This window comes from Triticum dicoccoides, chromosome 1B (assembly GCF_002162155.2).
Source record: "Triticum dicoccoides isolate Atlit2015 ecotype Zavitan chromosome 1B, WEW_v2.0, whole genome shotgun sequence".
NCBI lineage: Eukaryota > Viridiplantae > Streptophyta > Magnoliopsida > Poales > Poaceae > Triticum > Triticum dicoccoides.
This window is the reverse complement of record NC_041381.1, coordinates 675,175,239-675,189,392: the sequence shown is the minus strand read 5'-3', so window position 1 is coordinate 675,189,392 and position 14,154 is coordinate 675,175,239. Positions and strand designations below refer to the sequence as shown.

At 44.8% G+C, this 14,154-nt stretch overlaps 1 protein-coding gene across 2 annotated transcripts; it reads right to left on the bottom strand.

The window, feature by feature from the left end:
- Nucleotides 1-3,349: 3,349 nt before the first annotated feature.
- LOC119349586 (GDP-mannose 3,5-epimerase 1) lies at nt 3,350-7,347 on the bottom strand. 2 transcript variants are annotated; one of them, XM_037617641.1, is made up of 7 exons: nt 7,190-7,347; nt 5,245-5,661; nt 4,714-4,807; nt 4,488-4,617; nt 4,289-4,421; nt 3,921-4,128; nt 3,596-3,751 (listed from the first exon to the last, which is right to left on the bottom strand). In XM_037617641.1, the coding sequence occupies exons 2-7, from the start codon at nt 5,658-5,660 to the stop codon at nt 3,596-3,598; spliced, it is 1,137 nt and encodes a 378-aa protein (XP_037473538.1). In that variant the 5' UTR covers nt 5,661; nt 7,190-7,347. The 2 variants fall into 2 exon arrangements, with proteins under 2 accessions (XP_037473539.1, XP_037473538.1); XM_037617642.1 differs by lacking the exon at nt 7,190-7,347 and having other exon boundaries at nt 3,350-3,751; nt 5,245-5,660.
- Between the last annotated feature and the right edge of the window lie 6,807 nt (nt 7,348-14,154).

Genomic DNA, 14,154 nt, shown 5'->3' with positions numbered 1-14,154 from the left:
AAAAAGGTTTTTTTGCGCAAAAAAACGCATTTTTTCCGTGAGAGTCACAGCTTTGTTTTCGTGAGAGGCACGGTTGTGCTTTCGCGAGAGGCATGGCCGTGCCTCTTGGAAACGAAAAAAAACGTGTTTTCTGTCTTTTTTTCCTTTCGCGAGAGGCACGGTTTTGCTTTCGCGAGAGTCACGGCCGTGCCTCTTGGAAACGAAAAAAAATACGTTTTATGTTTTTCTTTCTTTCGCGAGAGGCACGGTTTTGCTTCCGCGAGAGGCACGGTTGTGCTTTCGCGAGAGTCACGGCCGTGCCTCCTCGGAAACGGAAAAAAACGTATTCTCTGTTTTTTTTTTCTTTCGTGAGAGGCATGGTTTTGCTTCCGTCAGAGGCACGGGCGTGCCTCTTTCGGAAAGGGAAAAAACCCGTGCTTCCGGTTCGGTTTTTTCGTCCGGTGTTTGTTGTCCGATTTTTTTCGTGAAAAGAAAGTTCGTCAACACCTATCAACATGGGATCTAGTTTTAAAGATCTCGACGCGAGGAATCCAAAGGCGAAAGCGGTTCGAGATTTGAACATACGGTTTAAGAGATAAAACGTTTTGAATAAACGGATCTACGAAAAAAAGGAAAACTCCCAGATTGCGACAAGTGGCGCACACAGCGCACAGCGCACCACTTGTCGCAACCTGGGGAAGTTGAAGTAATCTCCACAAGAAGTACTCCTTAATTAGTGATTTCGGATCTTAGAATAGCAATCAAAAGTTTACCCTGATTCTAAAAAAAACGTACCTCTCGCACGACTCGTCCTCTCTATCCGCCAGCCCATTCCAGGTTTTTCTTCACATTCCATGAATTTTTTTTATTTCTTTATTATACCGGGTTTTCTTTCGTTATTTGGTTTATTAGTACTATTGTTTTCTTGTTTTATTTGTTTTTAGTTTTTGTTTCTTTTTATTTATTCTAAAAATCAGGAAAAAATTGAATTCAAGAAATTTTTAAAAACCTTGAATTTCTCTAGAGATTCATGAACAATTGTTTTAAAGTTGTGACCATTTTTGAATTTGAGAATATTTTCAATTTGTGAGCATTTCTTAAAAATTCCTGGAAGTCATGAAGATTTTTTAAAACTGCCAAATATGTTTCTGAAATTCGTGAATATTTTTTGAATTCTTGAACATTTTTTGGAACCGTGAACATTATTTTTAAATTCGTGAATATTTTTGAAACTTGCGAAGATTTTTTGAAATTAGTGAACATTTTTAAGCTACGAACCATCGTTTGAACTTCACGAAGATTTTTTGAATTAGCACCATTTTTTGGAAGTCATGAACATTTTTCGAACACACAAACATGTTTAGAATGTTGAACATTTTTTGAATTGCAAAAAAAGGTGAATTCATGGTCATTTTCTTAAAATTTGTGAATATTTTTAAAATTTATGAACATTTTGTTTTGCAAATAAGGAAACAAAAAATACCAAATTCAGAACTTTTGAAAAAAAAGTTATGAAAAAACAGGGGCGCCCGCAATGAGATGTCGACCTAAATTGTGCTGATGGGTTTGTGTTCGCTGGTTCTCCTCACACGGGTCAGGGAATAGGAGCACTGACATAGAAAATATTGCTTCTGCTTCCGCTCGAACCTAACCAGCATTATATTTGCTTAAGTTGCCTCTGTTTCAAAAAAAAAAAAACAAGTCAATTATTTCAAACACTCTAGGTATTAGCAGCAGGTGCTATTTTTAATTGTATGCATTTTCAAACCTTTTATTCTGTGTTTGGGCGGTAATTTGTAAGTTTGTTTCCTTTGTAAAGAACTAAGGTAAGCTAGGGTTTTTGCCTCCCGCCGCCGCCGCCGCAGGTCCGCCTCATCTTCGATGGCCTTAGGGCTATGGGGGCGCAATGGATCTTGGCAAGGGTCGGCGGGAGGGCTCCGTTTTTAATTGTTTCTTTCAGTTTTGCTAGGGTTTGTGTCCTGCTCAGGAAGACGAGACGGCAGCGGCTCCCTGAAGATGGAATAAAGGTCTCCCCGCCTAGCCCCCGTTCCGGCGATGCGTCTAGCATCGTTGGTGGGCGTGTGGAGGTGTGTCTCCGGCGGGTCTATCTTTGGTGGATTTGCTCGGATCTCGTCGTTGTTCGTCTACGTTCGTGTGTCTTCGGATTGGATTTTTCTGATCTACGTTATTCTTCATCTGCGGCGGTTGCCGTTCTGGTGCGCTGGTCCTACGGGGCCTTAGCACGACGACTTCCCGACTGTCTACTACAACAAGTTGTGCCCGACTCCGGCGATGGAGGGGCGATGACGGCGGCGCGCCTTCGGCTCGCTTCAGTGCTGGTAGTTGTCGCTAGGTGGTCTACGGATCTGGATGTAATTTTTATTATTTCTGGTATTTGTTGTACTGCCATGATTGAAGATGAATAGATTGGAAATTTTCTCGCAAAAAAAGAACTAAGGTAAGCTTTGCTGCCTGCACACTGTTTTCTTGGCTTTTCTCCGAGAAGATCGTATTCATTAGCTGATGAGCTGATATATTTGTGGTATGCACCTCAGTTGACCGGATATCTTGTGTCTGAACCATGCCTCGTCGCCATTTGTGGCTTGAGGTTCGACTAGGCGAGTTGTTTGTGTCGTTGTAGTCGTGGTGTGTGAACTGTATGCCGGAAAGCGATGTATCAGCCGCTTGGCTCTTCCTCTTTGCTACTGATACACCTCTCCATTGTGTATCCATGAAAGCCAAGGGGCATAGGATTATCTGGGCAGACTTAACTCTGCAATGAAAAGGGGTTCAGGTCTGATGATGATGATCCACTGCTTGAGGCGATAATTTTAGTTTGGCCAATCCTCGCTATTGTTATGATTCCTTTGTAAAAATAAGTTTTCTCATCGTCCTTCATAGATTGTAACTGCATTGTGATGAATTATTTTTGATTCAGCCCCAATTTTGTATGACGCCATGCTTGCTATAAGGACTGCGAGCCTTGGTTTGCAGCCTAATCTATTAAGATGCACTTGCAGATTAATTGGAAGTTAATAGGCTAACAAATTATGTAGCAATTACAGCTACTTGCGCCAGTACCAGTAGCTTGTTTGCTCTGTGAGTGAGTTCTTCAGAGCTTCTATTCAGTCCTGTTCACCTCTTCAATTGAGCTACTATATTTATCTATTGGTCTATAAATACATGAAGAACATTTAAGCCGGCCTACTGCCACTTCATGTGTTAGCTTACTTTGGTTTCGGTCATTCGGTGGGTTTCACTAAGCACATATGTTTTGGTTATTATTGTCGATCCATGGCGCAACAAGTCATCTAGTGACCAATTGTTTGACCAGATGGCCAGATCTGGACAACAAAACACACAATACAGCTCAGCTTCAAATAGAAAAGGGGATCTTATTCTTCATCCAATCAAAAGTTCGGTATACCAGGAATTCGGTGACACAAAGATAATAATTGACGGGGGCGACAATGAATAGGAGCACTAGAATCTGCTAAAAATCGCGCATGGGGTAGGTAGGACAGGCTGTGCTATTCTCTCTGAATGTCTTTGCAAGGAAGGCTCCGATCGATGGGCAGTGGCGCATAATAGGCCCGGCGTTGATCTGCATACTTGTTTACTCCTTGCCGTCAGCCGCGCGGAGGGAGCCCAGCTGCACGGGCGCCTGTGTGGACACCACCTTGGACGATCCATACAGGGCGACGTCCTTCCCCTCGGTCCTCTCCTTCTCAATCTGCTCCTTGATCCAGAAGTAGGTGAACCTTAGGCCATCCTGCACCAAAATTCAGAGGTATTGTTACTAATTATCTTCGACTTCGCAAGGATTTTACTGAAGCCATCAAAACAGGACCAGCCTGCATCTGTGCTAATGTAAAGAGCTTCAGGTGTTATTGTCATGTGGGGTTGGAATCGTCAGGTATTTGACAGTTATGCTACATTACCTTGAGCCTCATTGTGGGGGCCCACCCAAGCTTCTCCTTGATGAGGGTGTTGTCAGAGTTGCGGCCACGGACACCCTCTGGACCAGGGATGTGGTGGATGGGCAGCTTCTTGTCCTCGAAGCCGAGAACAATCTCAGCCATCTCGTTCATGCTCACCATTTCATCGCTTCCGATGTTCACGGGCTCGCAGAAGTCCGACTTTGTCAATCTACAAAGTACAGTATGTGTCAATGTGTTGGTTTATCATTTCTGCCAAGGCAGTAGTGTTTAGTTGATATCTTCTTGATATTAATAATATTCCCTTTATCAGCTAAAAAAATGTAGTTCTGTCTGCTACAATGTGGACAATGTGACGGGTAGCTATATACCTCAGAACACCCTCGACGCACTCGTCGATAAAAGTGAACGATCGAGTCTGGAGACCATCACCCCACATCTCGAACTGTTCGGTGGAGGTCTGAGCCTTTCTACAGAAGGCAGCTGGTGCCTTCTCGCGACCGCCTAACAAATTGCACAGTTGAATTATTTTGCCTCAGGGTGACATTATGATCGAGCTTGTGGGTTTACCTTTCCATGTTCCAAAGGGACCGTAAATGTTGTGAAAACGGCCAATACGGCACTCGATGTCAAAGTCCTTGGTGTAGTGCTTGCACAGCTCCTCGGTCGCGAGCTTCTCCAAGCCATAGGCATCTTGTGGCTGAATGATAGTACATTAATAAAGGAAAGTTAAAATCTGGATGTTTTAACACATCTGAGTATAATACAAAATGGCATCAATTTCCTATGAACTCACCTCAGCAGGCCAGGCATCAGCTTCCTTCAAGCTCACATTTGTCTCAAGCTGTTTGAATTCAGGGTAGATGCATGCGCTCGAGGCATAGAAGAACCTGAAGGACCAGAGAAAAACAAAATCGAATCAATATGGGATACATAAGTTATGTGGATTTGAGGCAATGTACTTGCAAAGTAGACATGTTCTTGAAACAATTCGAAAGGAAAACAGAGTTAATTCTGATATCGTAGCAGCACCACTGTTTTCTTAAGTTCAGTTTGGTAGTGTCAAATTTCAACTCGACAAGAAACAGATCTGGATATGCCACTAGTGAATATATTTGTCAAATGCAAGCATCTTTAACAAAGCTTCTAAAGACCACCATGCACATTAAATGTCTACTCCAGGTTTTATCACTCTTGCCTGAGGAAGCTTTTCAAGTAATTTCTGAATTCCAAATAAACCCTTTCCAATAGACTTAGTAAAAAATAGATTTATCTCTAGACAAGCTCATAGCACACTTCAGGTAGATAGGTAAATGAAGTTACAAACCTCTTCACACCGTTGATACGCCCGGCCTCAAGCATGTTGAAGCTGATCATGGTGTTGTTGTACATGATAACAGAGTGGTTGGACTGAATGAACCCCATGCCTCCCATATCAGCAGCGAGATTGAAGACATGGTCGACGTTGGTGGTGACCTTAAGGCAGTTGTCCATGACCCTGAGGTCAGCAAGGTGGAACTCATGGCAGAACATGTCCTCGGTCATATGCTCGTTCTTCTTCCAGTCAGAGGCAATGATGTAGTGCCCCTCACTCTTCAGGCGGCGAGCGATATGGGATCCAATGAAACCACCGGCTCCAGTAACCGAGATTCTCAGCTTCTCGGATGGCCAGTACAGCTCCCTCTCCAGCTCAGCATAGGTGTACTCGCCATAGGGAGTTCCAGTCTCGTCGGTGCTCCCCATTCTGTTGTTCAAAGAATTTGAAATAAAATTGAGTATACTAGGAGTCAAAATGATATGAAGTAGTGAATTTCTCTTCTGACAGACACTCAATTAGATATAGGACACAAAAAATATCATGGAATTAAGGAAAAAAAACTGCTAAGTTTGAACAGAGTACATATCAATTGCTAGATATACATCCATTGCTTAGAGGGCTGCTCATTAATTCCGTGTCATGTGTCTGAAATATTTCAATCAAACGAAAATGTTCTTTGGAGCCATGGTCCAGCCGAATCTAGGTTCAGCATACACATCTCCTGACAGCTTTTACAGGGATCTGTGCCTGGGGGGCATAGTAAAGCATGGAGGGGATCATCAACTGAAGGTTGGAAGGCCTACAGCCGCTAATTAAACCTACTGCAGGCCAACACCGTAGGGAATAAAATATCCAACATCCAACTTGCTTGGAACAACACTAATGCCTGTCCACATTAGTGTATTGCCTCGTTTTGTATGTCAGCTGTGGCCATATAACCGGACAGTACTGATATGCTGAATTAGCATGATTTACCAGTAAACTGTCAAGGTCACTAGTCGCACCGTATTGTCGATGCGGCGTAATTTCTTTCCCTAGCATTGCAAATCTTTCTATACCGCCATGCATGGTTATACAAAAAATTCTGCAGTGTGTTCAGTTTTACAGCATCAGATATCCTTGAAAAAATTCGCTTGTCTCATGACCGATGTGTTGGTGTTCTTTTTCTTTTTTCATTGCAAATCATTCAGGACTGCCATACAAAAAGTTGTGCAGTGTGATATCCTCCTTGGACAAAGTCAAGGAAACGATAGTTATACAGACGGAACGACTAGGAGGTACTCGCATATTCCCACACCACAAGTGAACAAGCTAAACCTGGAATTTTCTGGGTGTATCCTCCTTTTCAACAAAAATAAAAAAACCTCGAATTTTCCGTATGGTGGCCAGGCACCTTGGGCCTGGAAAACTTGGTGAGGGAAGACGAACAGAACAGTGCCGATCAACAGGCTTGACCAGAACATTACTACACTAGTGTCAAAAACGTTCTTATACTATGGGACGGAGGGAGTATGTTTTAATCGTGCCAGGACATGAAGTTAAATAAAAAGGAGCCCGGGAAAGCCTAGGAGCAACCTGACGGAGAGATGAGATGGGTTCAGGCAAACAGTGCAAGATCAAGGGAGTTTGAGAAATTAATGCTGACAAGGACCGGAGCCGGATCCACATGAGAGCTGCGCTAGATCGGAGCAGAATACTGGCGGAGCTAATGGCGATGCTGGCAGACATGAAGAGCAAGCACCCGCCTGCTGTGCTGCCTGTCCAAGTCAACCACAGCAGTTGCTGCGATTCATGGCGCCTAATTGTACACACGCCCATGCCCAGCACCAACCCATGACAGCAGCAATCGTACACCAAGCAATACATGCAAATTACGAGGCAGTTCATACTACATACATAAGAGAGTCCAAGCAGGCTGAGAGAGCGATCTTGGAGAAGGGCAGGAGGAGCTCACCTTGCCGGAGGTGTCGATCGGGGCAGTCGGCGGCGGCGTTTTTCTCCTCGGGCTGGCGGGAGGGGGACAAAGGAGGTGAGGCGGCGGTGTGCGGCCCTGGGTGGGTGGATGGATGGATGGACTTCCCGCGATCTAGATCGGGTTATGTAGGGGAAGTCGCCTCGCTACTCCGTGGGATGATGGGTAGGTAGGTGGAGGGAGACCGAGGAGGGAACGAGACGGGACAAATACAGGAGGAGGAGGGAGGGAACGTGCGTCAGGCTCGGCTGCACGTTGCCTCCGGCTGCGCCAATGGCAGCCAGGGGTCGTGGCTCGGTGCACGTTACCCTCCGTGCCAGCGAGGGGTCACGGTTTGGTCTGCGCTTCGTCCCGGTCTTCGCGGTGGCTTTGCGACCAGTGGTATCGTCAAGTAGTAGTACTACTACAGAAGTTGATGCATGTGATGGTACGATGCGCTCTAGGCTATGATTGCCCTTTGACGGCGTTTCCGTGCTGTCACGCCAGACGCACCGATGCCAAGATGTTTCTTTCTTAACACAGTACGGACACATGTAACATGCATACATTCACCCTTATGAATGCGCACACGCATATTCTACCCCTATGAGCATCTCCGAGAGACTGAGCCGACAAATCATCTTGAGATTTTACAAAGCTACTGTAGGCGCCTCGTAATCGACGGGAACGTCTCCTCCCACTGAACGCGCATCACCGAAAAACCTGAAACAAATTCAGTATAAATGCGAGCTGCAAGACTTGAACCCTGGTGGACTTGGGATCAGGCCCGGCCCTGGGGGAGGGGGGGGGGGGGTACGAGAGGGGCGGACGCCCCGGGGCCCCCAGAATGCCAAAGTATCACGTAATATCCCATGTTATTTTCTCCCTTAATCAAAGATTTCCTTCTTTAATCTACTATCCCCAAAATAGGCGCACCCTCCTTTTTTTACCCTGATTTCCTTCCTACTACGGTTAAATTTGAGAGCCTGCGCGCAGGTACGATTGATAACATACCAATTACTATTGTGTGCAGTTAATTAGGGGTAGTTATTCCCCTTAAAACAATAGAGGTAGTTATGAAAACATATCTCTCATGATTGTGTTCCTTAATAAAAATGAGGGTTGTGTAGTTATTCCCCTTAAAACAATAGAGGGCTGGACTGCCAGAGGTAACCAAGGCGTTGCCTCCAATTCGACCAACCTGACTTTCCGAGAGAGGCGACTACAAGTTACAAAGAAGAGACGGTATGTATATGATCTTTATTTATGTAGGTAGTCTATATGCCCGGTGAGATTTTACCATGACGACTGATTAATAAAAATGATAAATGATCATCAACATTGCTTGTTCATTGTTGCAACTAGCCAGAGGTAATCGATTTATTAGATATTGTTTATGCATAGATATTATTAGGGTTATCGATTTTTTTTTAGTTTGGCAACATGTTGATAGTTGCTATGCAGGATTAAACTAATGTTAATACATAAGATGAGGACTTCACATAATTGATATGCTAACATCAACATGGATGATAACAAAGTGAGTGATCATGTGCATTCAGCATATTTCTCGTATTTTTTACGTTTATGTTAAGGGCCCTAGAATCTAGTTTCGCCCCGGGCCCCGAAATCTCAAGACCGGCCCTGCTGGGATACCACTATCCATCTAACCATCCTAAAATAGGTTGGTTCGCTGCGACTAGTGGTATCATCAAGTACTGAAGTTGATGCATGTGATGGTACGGTCTAGGCTATGATTGCCTTTTGACTGTGTTTTTGTGCTGTCACGTCGGCGCAACGGTGTCAAGATGTTGTTGTATCTCTATCACTATCACATGCATGGCTCTGCTTCACTTGCCTATCTTGTAAGGCGTTGAAAGACTTCATAGGAAAGATGAATGGAAAATATTCAGGTTGGGAGTTCACTATCCCCGGTGACCACCATTACTAAAAAAATATAGGAAAGATTTATAGAGAATGGCGTTTTGGCTTTCGGCCTCCATAAAGGCCGTATTTTTGAAAATTTCAAATTTTCTGTTTGAAAAAAATCTGAAATCCTTGTACAAGTAAACAATAATGTGAGGGGTGTGTGTGTATTTAAAATTTCAGGACAAAATGTGTTGAAATGCGACAATGTACAAAAAAGACAAATTCATGATCTGGAAGGATGGATAGTATCATCTATATCTATACCAATATAAAAAGACCCAAAGGAGCAGATTCAATTAATCTCGGCCATCAAATCATGACAATCCAACGGCCTAAACTACTTCAATGTCGAGCGTATTTCAGCGTATTTCGTTCTCTTTACATACTTGTGTACTATGCCTTCATCTGTCTCTATTTTTTTTTAATTTCTGAAAATGTAAATATATGAATCTTCCCAAATTTTGAATTTTGCATTTGAAAGCTTCCGTGGAGCTCGGCCTCCAAAAGCAACTTCCGAGATATACACATTTGCTTTCTCATTGGATGATCCGCACTCGAGGCACACACGTCGACACGCCGGGGACCACTTGTTTTTCCTGATGTGGGGTGTTACCCACACCTTGTTGGTCGTCTGTCAACACTCGCGACCCAGTCAAAGATGGGGACACGACACTCCTCTGGCCTTGAGATTGAGCTTCTTCCCACGTAGCGGCCGTCCGAGAATGAGAGCGCTAAGACGTACTAGTCCTCCATGTGGCATGCTTAGCCGGGACTTGGCTCCGTTCCACCTTGCTTTGGGGAATAATGCCGTTGCCCATTTTCACCTTGCGGTTGATGAGGGAAGAGTTAGCGTACTATGGTCGGTGCTCGAGGAGGACCTCATCGTGGATGGCGAACTCGCGGTATTTGCGCCGCTTGTCTGCTTGGGCCTTTGATGTCCGGCATGTCGATCGGAGGTGCTCCCGTAGCATTGCCAGAAAATCTTTACGATCTGTGGCATGTTTTGCAAGTGACGTTGGTAGGTCACGAGCGATCATTTGGCATCCTACCAAAGTTCGGGTCGACATTGTACAGGGCAACCTGTCTATAAAATCTATCGTGATATCCTTTTAGGGACGCGTGGGCACCGGCACGGGTCGAAGAAGACCGACGGGTACTGCATTTTCGTGCTTTCTTTGTTGACAAACCAACATTGCTTCACTCAATCCTCCGCTTGGTGTTTCATCCCTGACCAATGAAACAATTTTGACATGCGGTGATAGGTTACACGCGCACCCGAGGCCGAGTGCCCATCGACCACACTCGAATGCAGAGCGATGATCAACCTGGTCTGCAACGCTTTGCCAATCCAGATTCCCGAGCTTGCCACTCAAACGAATCAAAGATTTTTATTTTATTACAACTATGCTCCCACCAATTTTTTTTTTTGTTGTTGTTAGAGGTGATGAGCTGTTGATCCTTCAAGTGGCAAGGCATTTTGAAACTAGAACGAACCTCCCTCCCTACCTACCTACTTGAGCAACTACCTAGCGTGAACGTCCCACTACCATGCATGGGCTTGTCACCATGGAAAGAACATGGGCTGTTTGCGGTTTATATATAAATTGGAAGCACGTACCAGGGGCGGAGCTAGCTAATGCAAGGGTATGCAATGCATACCCAACATTTTTTGCAAAAACAGTTCAGTATATAAGCTACTATATGCGTTTATATAACATATGGCAGTGTAATTGTACGTACAGGAGAAGAGAAATGAAGAGAATAATGATTCAGACCCACTTGGGCCTATATTGGGTTCTACTCGTTCCTAGGTAGTGCTACTGGGCCGTGTCTTTCGAGGCAGAATGCTGCCCGATTTGACGAAGCCGAGGTGATAGGCACGTACAGGAGCTCGATCGGGGTGATGGCGGCAACGTGAGATTCTGGAAAAGGTGAAGAGCTGGAGTTCACATGATACCTTGTATTATTATCAAATATAAGTATAGATTGATGGATCCAAGAAACTGCTTAGATCCATTGACTTGACGCGCATCTGAGTATTTAACAACTGTATGTTTGTTTTTCACATCAACATGCATGTGCAGGCCCAGTCTAAAAGTTGTTCCTTTTCACCTTAGAAAACCATATGTTATCTAGTACCGTGATGGAAAAGGTACTTACGGTGAAAAGGCAAATTTTGACGTGATTTATACTCGATATAGCTGTATCTATGGATGGGGATCTGAGCTACCCGTTTTTAGCCAATATTCTGTTGGAGGCGTGAAATCATCACCTTCGTCATCAACATCGATCATTGTCCCTACGGGGTTTCAGTAGCTATATAGCATCTTTTTTTTCTGTTCTTCAATACGATGATCATTGTCCCTACGGAGCGCCAGCAACGGCGTTGGCGGCGGCGTTGGATCAGCCATGGGGGCGGCGGCGCCGAGATGGCCCTGCCAGGAAGGTGTCCTGGCGCGCAGCGGGCTTCCGGCCGCCTTCGTGTGAGGGGATCGCGGCGATGCCCCAGTGGAGATGGCGCCGGAGTGAGGTTGGAGGGGCGGGCCAGATCCAATCTGGCGGCAGTCTCTCGGTGTCGGTGAAGACCGATGGAGCGGATCTGGCTTTTGCTCCGCTTGGAGGTGATTGTTGCTTCTCGACGGCGATGTTGGTGGAGGTCTGGTTTGCGCTCTCTCGGCAGTGCGGGTGGTGTTGGACCACGGCTACGCGGCTTCGGCGGATTTGCTGCGGTGACTGCGGTGCGAGGCTTCAGGAACGGTGTTGCCCGGTACCTCGTCGGAGTGGAGATGTGCAACATTACAGATGAAAATCCTGTCCGGTTTTGGCCGGCCGGCGTCGATGGCACCCGCGGGTGTCATTCCCCTCTCTGGAGGCGACGTCGAGTGTGTCGCCATCTCCCTTGTGCTTGGTGTTGGCAGTTGTCTCCGGGCGAAAGCCTTGGTCCTCTGGAGCGGCATGATGGCGGCATCTGCGACGTTGTTTCTCTGTTGGGAGCATCGTGTGAGGAGACTGAGTTTCCTGTTGGCGCTCCTCCGGTGCTCGTCCTGGCCCTGACCGCTCTCCTTCGACGCTATGTATGATCGTCGCGGATGAATCCAAAGGAAGCTGGAGTTGCTGTTCTTCGGAGGTGTTCGGTGTCGATCAAGACGCGGCGAGGTGTTTCGGTTTTGGGCAGGTTTTTCCGTGTTCTAGTTGTGTTGTCGTGTGTGGCTGTCCTGAGATAGTCGGATGTGGTGTTGTGCTACGCTCGTTGTTCGCAGCGAGTGATAGATGTCATGTACTAATTTTCTCTCCTTCTATAAAGCTATGGTACGCAATTTGCGTACCCTCGAAAAAAAATATGATGATCATATGAGCTGCCTAACATTATCATGATATATTCGCAAAAAAACATTATGATGATTCATATGATTTAATTATTGCAATTAATTTTGCTATGTGATGAATTACTACTATATAATTAGATTATATATAGTGCTTTGCATGGATTATAGGTGTATATTTCATCTGTGATTCATTAGTTTAATCATTGAGTTTCATGTTGCATGGATATATATATAACCTGATGTATGTGTGGTGATTAGGATATGATATGAATTGAATTGTTGTGGAATTTTAAATAATAGTTCTTGAATATACATTTATAAAGAAAATTATGGCATGCCCCTGTATCACACGGGTGATGGGCGGCTAGGGAAGCACATCATTGGTGTGATGATTACCGGAGACGAACCGCTAGGGCGCACATCATTGGTATGATGGTTATCAATGATGAGCGGCTAGGGGCTCCTGTCACAGGTATGCACTTACCAGTGACGAGGAGGGGCGCCTCGTCACTGATGGGGCTATAGGGACAATCACTTGTGACCCTTTCTGCAGTAGTGAAAACTGTGAAGGACTGCCTCGTTATATACAATGGTGGCACTTTAGTTAAATATAATGCATAGTGGGATGTGCGGAAGTTGGTCTGCAAGTACTTTTCGCTTAACATGCAAAGCGCTTCTATAAAGCCCTTTTTTATGAAATTTATTTTCATCTGGGCTTGTGCATCTAGGAGCCTGAAGGGGAAATCATATTTGACGCCTGTTGCATCAGCAAAAATATGTGGGGAGCCTGTTGCATCAAACAGATTGATACACTGGGTGCTGCTACTGGGCCAACCTAGTTCAGCGTCTCCCGGTGAGTGTTCCTCTGGTTTCAGCGATACATGTTTCTTTTGTTTTTTGGAGGTTTTTATTTTTAATTTTCCCTTTTGTTTTTCCTATTATTCACTATAAATATGTTTTTAAATACATAATGTTCATATTGTCGAAAGAGTGTTTATGCAATTTTAAAAATGTGATGAGTTCATCCATTTTAAAAATCACACATTTCAGCAAACATGCATTTTGAAAAACAAATTCACTCATTTTTTTAAACAGATCACACATTTTGAAAAAAGTTCACCTTAATAAAAATAAATTCACGTAATTAAGTTTTCTCCCATTTAGAAAATGTTATTTATGGAAAATGGAAGGACGTACATAAATCAAAACACACAAAATAAAGCAAACGGAAAACTGCATGAAATACCCGATGACCGCTTAACGCCAGGGCCGAACTAGGCCGACCAACCACACCAAAAATGCTAAACTCACGGACATTTTACTTGCTTTTACGGACCCTTTCGTTAATTCTCTACAGCCCACCCCCCCCCCCCCTCCGACACACACACAGTTTCAGGTGGGTGGGGCCCGTTCCTCTCCCTTTTAATCCAATAACAACTTGCCAAGTAATAATCATCCTGTAACACCCCCGTAAAAGCCCGTTGATGTAGCATTACTGGCAACCACACCAGGCATGTGCCTTTGGTCAAGAAACCATTACATTAAGAGAAGAATAGGTGGTCAAAACCTATTTGTCATCTTTTTTTTTTGAGCAAACGTCACCTTAAGCATAGCCAGTGGCGAATCTAGGAAGAAAACTGAGGGTGGACTCAAAGTTACCAGCCCAGCACCAGGTCGCGGACTCGCCGCGCCGACGTGGAGTGCCTGCACCAG